Source organism: Nematolebias whitei, chromosome 13, assembly GCF_014905685.2.
Source record: "Nematolebias whitei isolate Nwh7 chromosome 13, NemWhi1, whole genome shotgun sequence".
In the NCBI taxonomy this organism is placed as follows: domain Eukaryota; kingdom Metazoa; phylum Chordata; class Actinopteri; order Cyprinodontiformes; family Rivulidae; genus Nematolebias; species Nematolebias whitei.
Window position 1 is genome coordinate 17,419,854 of NC_056510.1, and position 7,947 is coordinate 17,427,800.

Consider the following 7,947-nt stretch of genomic DNA (forward strand, 5'->3'; position numbering starts at 1 on the left):
GATACAGCTTCCTAAAATCCACAAAATGGTGGAGCAGCATCAGGTCATGATTTCAGTTATATAGGTACATTTGGTGAATTAGAAAACACTCTGCATATTTGTCTGGTATTATACTTTTTATAGGCAGCATTGTGGCACAGTTGATAGAGTTGTCACCTCTAAGCGAGAAGGTTTGCATCAAATCGAATCAAATCTCAGCCAGCGGCCTTTCTGGGTGGAGTTTCCATGTTCTCTCCGTGCATACGTGGGTTTTCTCCGAGTACTCCGGTTTCCTCCCACAGACCAAAAACATGCATGTTAGGCTGATTGGCAACTCTAAATTGTCCCTAGGTGTGAGTGAGAGAGTGAATGGTTGTTTGTCTTTATGTGGCCCTGTGATGAACTGGAGATGTGTCCAAGTGTCCCCGCATCTCACACAGAGACTGTTGGACATTAGCACTAATGACACAGAAAGGAAGATGTGAGTAAAAACAATGGACGGATGGACTTTTCATTTGAACTTTTTGGAGTCATACAAATATGAACATGCTCGCATCACCCCTCAGTGGAATCACATTCCCACAGTTTTGTCTTTGATAGTCCCTCATTTTCTGCTTTTTGAATACAGTAGAGGAAGTTGTGCTCTTCTTTAATTGTGCTACTGAAGACAGGTAAATGAAACATGTCTCTGTGGCTTCTGTTTACCGGTATGTCATTGTTCAATACCCCAGGGGTGGAAGTGTTCGGAGTCCAGCAGTATTTTCCCCAGTGTTTGTAGAATCCAGGGGTACCAGTGCAGTCCGTTGGTTTGTGCCTGTAAAGGTCCCATCAGCTTGTAGAAGAGTCTTTGTGGGGCCAAGGCCCAGTGAGACAAATGGTGACTGTCCACGGCTGCGTAGCAAGATGCCAGCACACCATTCACCACTATAGACCCATGCTGTGTAAGAGGAGCATATAACCCAGTGTTAATCTGCTCTTCCACAAAGGTCACCATAGAAAGTCTTGAATTCCCTCTGCCTGTAGATGTAAACACACACTGTCCTGGATGGACTTCACTGGCAAATACTGTCCTCAGATGTCCTCCACGGCCGCTCCTCGGCCATCTGAAACCAAAGGGTTGCTTTTCTTGAGCCGTTTCTTTCAGATTTGACTCGTTCACTCCACGGTCACAGTCTGTGGCAAAGATCAGGTGAGCAGCTGTGAGGGTAATGTCAACACCTGCTTCTGTCCCAATGGTGTAGAAGGTCTTTGTGGTGTTAGCCTGGCGGTCCAGAAAGGACACAACTGGGCTGTAGAGAAGCGAAAGATGACCGTCTGCTGTTGAGGAAGCCAAGACGCGGTCCCCAGGGAGAAGGTCACGCATGTGTTTGGTACCACCACCTTCGATCATAACCAGAGCCTCGCCAGGGAAACAACCACCAGTTTTGGCTGCCACTGAGTGTTCTGGAGTAAGAAAAGCAGAATTAAACAAGATCTTTTTTATTCAATTTGACAAATGATTACTTTTTATTGTTTTGCTTTTTTGTTGTTGTTGTTGAAACAAGGATAAGTAAAAAATGCAGCTGATATGAAGGAAAAGTATGTGACCTGCTATGCTACCTGCACGTTATTCTAGGTCACTGAGTAATCCATGAAGCAGGTGAGACTTTGACACTGACTCAAGAGCAGCTTTATCTGAGAGGATCAGTGGTGGATTGTTAACATGAAATAATGTGCCTCAGGTTCAAACTTCCCTGCCTGCGTACGGCCATGATCAGAAGTCAAGTACGCAGAAAACATCCTTCAGAAAAAAAAAACATGGCAGTTACCAACGTTTTATCTTTGGTTGTTGCAAACCCATCAGTAGAAGATTTAGTTTTTTTTACTATTTATCCTAACTTGTAAATAAAATCCAGACCTGTCAAATGCCATGGCACAATTTCATGACCATTTCATCTGACTTGAATTCATGACAGCGATGAAGATGATCATGTAATTGTGTGTCTTTGTGGTTCATTTGTTTGTTTGTTAGCAAAGTATTTAATGAGCCTCTGGACAAATTTTGATACAACTCTCAGAAGTAATCATTTGATAAATAACTACAACTTATTAACTTTTTAGTTTCAAGATGACATCACAGCTGTCAACTTTAGCAACACAAACTATGGCTATTAAGTCAGTTTTACATGTTTTGAGCTAAAGCTGGACATTGTTGTAAAAGGGTCATCCCCAACATGTACTCCAAGCATTAACAGTTCACACAAGATATTTGTTTAAAACTGTAGGATGCAAAGTAGAAGGCGATTTGTTATCCTTTAAGAAATGCTAATTTAATATGTAATATTGTCCTAATTAACAGTATTTGTACTGATGTGTGAATTAAAATAAGCAAAAGATATGTTAAATGTTTTCCAAATTTCACTCTAAAAGATGGTTTACCTTGCTCCTCTACTTTTAAATGTCAAATGTACATGACTTAGAGTTAGTACTATATTTTTCAGAATATAAGGTGCACCAGATTATAAGGGGCATTAAGCAAAACAAGTTCATTTTGACACATTTTTGAGCGCCATTTACTACATAAAATCAGTTTGTTTTTTTTCAAAAAACACAACCAGAATTAATACATAAGGTTCACTGTTGACTTTTGAGAAAATTAAGTATTTAAGTGCGCCTTGTAGTTCGAAAAATATGGTAAATATGAAGTATAAGTAAATAAACATGCTTATTAATTATTTGTTGAGCTACTGAGGTTCATTTCTTTGGTCAAATCTGCCACAGACCGCTCTTGATCTTGTGTCTTGAGCTGTTTGGGCCTTTAAGACGCAGAGGGATGAGGTGGCAGGACTGGGTAGTCAGTAAGAGCTAATGGATAACCAGCTGATTATATCTGCACAGTCGAAGCACGACCGGGGGGTCAGAGAGACTGAAAAGTACACAGACTCAGACCTGGTTCAAGATACCTTTCAGTTTAAAGCAGAGTTAAAGATTTAAACTGAATCACATTTGTTCCAGAGGGGAACTGAGACACTGAGCTTAAATACCTTGAATCTTATAGAAATAAGAAATTTAGTTGTAGAAATGTGTGTTTTTGTGGGAGGCTTGTCTTGAGGTGGTGTTAAGGCAGCCAAATATTTGTCCAAGGTGTGTGTGTCTTTAAGCCCGAAGGCTGCAGAAAAGGAGGGCTGCGATAAGATTCAGATAAGAGATCTGAGAAAAAAAAAACTACTGAAGGAAATGTAACAGCAAAAACAAAGGGGGAGTTAATCATCTCACAGCCTGCTAACCTTAGCTCAGCACGTGGAGTTTGGCTTCAAATAACTGGTGGTACCAGACATTGGCAAAAGGATTTCCAAAAGTTTGGCAAAGTCAGATTAGCTGGTGGTGGAATGCTGTCACTTATTGTTTCACTTTATATAGACTGGAAAGGCAGATTTTACTTGAAGCATAAAGTAGATCTAGACTTATTTTCTGATTATTGCCTTCACCACCAAAGGCAAACAGGTGGTAACGTTGCCCATCATGTGTGTCTGTTACTAAAATATCTCCTTTAGACATTTTTAAAGCAACATGCAGAAAGTAATTAGTAGATATACATGTAAAACAAATTAAATTTTAAAGCCAACCTGGTTCAGGATGGCTACCACAGTAAACCGACCTTTAACAGCATAAAAATGGATAGAACTGTGTCAATTTTACACATAATGACCCACAGTTTGTTGTAGTAATAGAGATTGATCCCCAAATACATGTTTGAATAGCTCATTAATTGCGCAAGATATTTGTTGAAAAAATGTCAATACCCATTTGAAATCAATGCTGTCTGTATGTTAACAAAATATCTCATTGGATATATTTATATGAGACTTTCAGGATGATCATTTAAACTGCTTAACTTTTGGAGCCAAACCAATTCAAGATGGCTGCCTAAGCTAACTGAATTAAAAAACAACAACACAGAAATGGCTTTCTACTAGTTTTTATAGATATTGAGCTAACATTTGGTGTGGTAGTAGCAGAGCATCACCCCCAGCACACACTCAAGTGCAACACCTTTGCATTAAACCTTGGCCTCAACTCCTTAAGCCAAAATAGCACAAAAACCACTGGAAGGATTTCAATTAAACTTTCAGAAAGTAACCTAACATTTAAAGTCCGCTCAATTCAAGATGGCACGCAAGACTGTTCTTGGGCAACTAAAAATGTCTACACTAAAACTGAATTTTACTAATACCAGGCTAAAATTTCCATTTGTAGTTGTTAAGTAATTCATAACACTTACACTAACCAAGTGGGAACAAATCATGAAATAATATGTGAGGTTTTGCAATATTGCATGAGACTGTATATAATGTAATTTTTTAAGTCTTGCCCAAAGTGACTACAAAAACGTTAAATCATCTTAGTCTAAAACTCTGGCGTGAAAGATGGCGAGTGGTGTGCATTCTTCGAAGTAAGGGTATGCTTTTATTGGTACCACTTTACAATAAGGCTCATGACTAGTAGTTTATAGATACATTATTAATTCCTCTATCAACACTTTATAAATCATTAATAAATGCTTATTATGCATTAATTAAGGGTGAGAGACAAAACTGACCAGTTTCTTGCCAAATAGTGAGCCAAATCTGTTCACCTATATATTTCCTCTAGAGTGGTTAGATTAAACATTTCAGACTAAGTTACTACATTGTGAGCACAATAAACATTTGTCAACTTGTTTCTTTAGCATATATTATACTTTATCACTGTTTCATAAGTATCTAAAACTATACTTATAATGCGGTGATAAAGTACAATATTATATTCTAAAGAAATAGGTTTACAAATGTTTATTGTGCTCACAATGTAGTAACTTAGTCTGATATGTTTATTATAACAACTCTAGATTAAATATATAGGTGAACAGATTTGGCTGACTATTTGGCAAGAAACTGGTCAGTTTTGTCTCTCACCCTTAATGCATAATAAGCATTTATTAATGATTTATAAAGTGCTTATAAAGGAATTAATAACATATCTATAACCTATTTATTAGCCATCTATAAGGGGACCTTATTGTAAAGTGGTACCCTTTTATTTTACTTTGTTTGTCCATATAAAGCCTATTTTGTTGGTGTTCTGATCAAAACGTGCTGTTATTTATGCTTTATTCTCATTGACTGAAGGCTTTCCAATGGCATATGACTAAAAAGTGAGACAAAATATGGCAAAGTGCACGGGTGCACTCCCTGCTTTGATTGGATCCCAAAGGGCCACACACACACACACATGTTCACAAACTGATGGTGAAGACAAGCTGTTAGTGAGCCACCCCACAAAGAGTCAACCTTATTAGCAGCTACGACTGACAGAAACAAAAACACACTGAGATATGTGGCTGCTCAGATCCATTTCTTACCTGACTTGACGCTACAATGAATGTGAGCTTTGGACTCATAGTAGACCCAGTCAAATCCAGCTTCTACAGCCAAGCGGGCCAACATGGCATACTTGTTTCTGTCCCTGTGATGAAGGGAAATAATTCATTTGTAAATACCAAAATGCTCTGAAATGTCAAACGATTGGGAATACATTGTGATTGTTGCATCAGAAGTGTGCCAAGACAATGATGGCCTGTGTTGTTACATTGCTGATAAGCTGTTTGATGAGAGAAGCCGTTGCCTGTAGCTTCAGTGTGGCTACCTGTCTGACGTGGTGATGTCAACGGCACGGCCCTCGTAGTGCAGCGAGTCCTCTGAGTGATGACCGTCCTCATCCCAGCCTTCTGTCACCCTGAGCTTCACACCTGGCCACATGTTCATCACAGAGATGGCCAAAGAGTTCAACTTGTCTTTGCATCGCTGAGAGAAGGAAAGAAAAAGAAAAATTGCAAACTGTCAAAGACAAATAAATTGAGAATTATCTAACCCTAATAGTGCTCGAGAAGTGTAAAGAAGATTCTGTGATAATGCATATCGATTGTGAGCTTTTATGAGAGTTTTATTTCACCAAGCCCACCACAGCCACATAATTTTGAAGGAAATACTGTATATCAGTATTTAGCTGTGGAAGCCATCTTGATATGGGTTTAATCCAAATGGCAATCAGTTCCAGAAGTTCATCCAGTGATTACATTCTGACTGCTTCATCAAAATCTATGTAGTGGTTCCTGAGATAATTTCCTATCAGTTAAAGCCATAGTTGTAAGCAAAGAAGTCATGCAATGGATAATATGTGTTGGGGACAACACGCAGAAATTAAAACACATTTCAAGCACCTATTTCTGTAATAATAATTAGATTATAGTTATTTTGTGGTTCATATAGGTCATATGTGTCAAACTCAAGGTCCGAGGGCCAAATGTGGCCTTTGTTGACATCTTATCTGGCCCCCACAATGCTATTTTAAATGGAAAATACTTTTTTCACTTGATTTTTTTTTTCAGTGATCTTTGATTATGATGTCAAAAGTGCAACAGAGAACGTCAAATGAGACCAATCAAACTCTTGTTGAGGAACCTGCAACCAAAAAAAAAAAATGTTTGGTATCCAACTTGAGATGATGTAGATTCTGAAACCAGCTCATAGTTTGAAAAAGGTTTTAATTTTGACCCCCTTTTATAAGTGGGTTTGACACTCATGCTATAGGTCAATTAGATCTGGCAGCCGTCATGCATGTGGAAAGATTTGACAGATGTGTGGGTAAAGGGTGAAAAGTGATTATAAAAGCCAAAACCTACACTGAAATCAACATAAAGCATAACTTTCCACTCACACATCACGTTGCACTTTCACATAGCTGCACTCTGAATTATAACCATAAGTCACAAGGTGAATAGTCAAAGTACACGTGACAGATTTTTTTCTGTTTGCAGCTTGGAGAGGAAAAGAAAAAACTCAAGATCATTTGTGAATTTGAAGCTATTTAAAGTCCAGTAATATTTCTCAGTAAATGACTAAAAAACTACAATAAATGGATTGTATGTTTGACGCAGATATGGAAGGATGCTGGGGAAGATTACGCATGGCTGCGTGCGCAAAGAACGCGCAAAGTGTCCCAGTGACAAAACGAGTGGAAGCAGTGATGGTTTCAGGTGAGCTGGATAAACTGTTCTTGTTGGATTTAATGTATTCATTATGAGTAATCTAAAAGGAGGGGGAATTTCCGGCCCACACATGACCGATCAAATGGAAAATGAGGCAACGACTTGAATCGGGAGCTGAAGGCAGCAGAAAAAATGTCAGGTAGCTGAAGCGAAGCGTTCATGAAACCAATCCCTTTGGTTTCAACATCACAGCAAACATTCAGAAGTGACTCACCTGCGTCATCAGCCTGTCTGCCCCCGTGTCCTCCTCATCCTTGAAGATGATGTCTGTGTTATAATTCGGCGTCAGCTCTTTGAAGCGCTCGGAGTTGCGCGTAATTTTCCCTTCGGGCCGCCCGCTGGCCCCGAGGGTCTTCTCGGCCACGTTGGGGCTGAACTGCTTGTAGGCGAGCGGGATGAGCTTCTTCGGGGGCCTCCTCTTGCCGTATCCCCTCCCCGGCCCGCAGCCCTCCGAGGCAGGTGCGTGGAGGAGGAGGACCAAGGCGCACAGAGAGGCTGGGAGAAGTAACAGGGAGATCCGCATCGCCCCTGCGTGGGGTGGGGGAGGGAGGGAGGACTCTCCCGTGGGGAGAGAGAGATGTCTTCAGTGCCTCCCAGGTTCAGTCTCCATTGTCCGGGACAGTTGCAGCAGCACGTCCGGAAGGTTCAGGTCAAGTTCCCCGTCTCCACACTGCACCATGAGGGGAGCAGAAAGTTGGGAACTTCTGCAAATCTGAGCTGACAAGCCTCCCCTGCCTCTCCAGAGTCAACAGTCCGTGTGCGGGGCTGTAAAGTCCGCGGATTTAAACAAACAGGTTCAAAGTCGATTTGGTGGGTGTGAGAGTCAGAGAGAGAGAGAGCGAAAGAGAGAGAGAAAAAGAGAGAGCGGTTACTGATATCCAACTTGGAAGTGTTGTGGTTTC

At 40.3% G+C, this 7,947-nt stretch overlaps 1 protein-coding gene across 1 annotated transcript; it reads right to left on the reverse strand.

Moving 5' to 3' along the window:
* Nucleotides 1-360: 360 nt before the first annotated feature.
* On the reverse strand, nucleotides 361-7,568 carry LOC119419081 (indian hedgehog B protein). The gene is made up of 4 exons (XM_037686381.1): nucleotides 7,260-7,568; nucleotides 5,644-5,801; nucleotides 5,360-5,463; nucleotides 361-1,422 (listed from the first exon to the last, which is right to left on the reverse strand). The coding sequence occupies exons 1-4, from the start codon at nucleotides 7,566-7,568 to the stop codon at nucleotides 692-694; spliced, it is 1,302 nt and encodes a 433-aa protein (XP_037542309.1). The 3' UTR covers nucleotides 361-691.
* Between the last annotated feature and the right edge of the window lie 379 nt (nucleotides 7,569-7,947).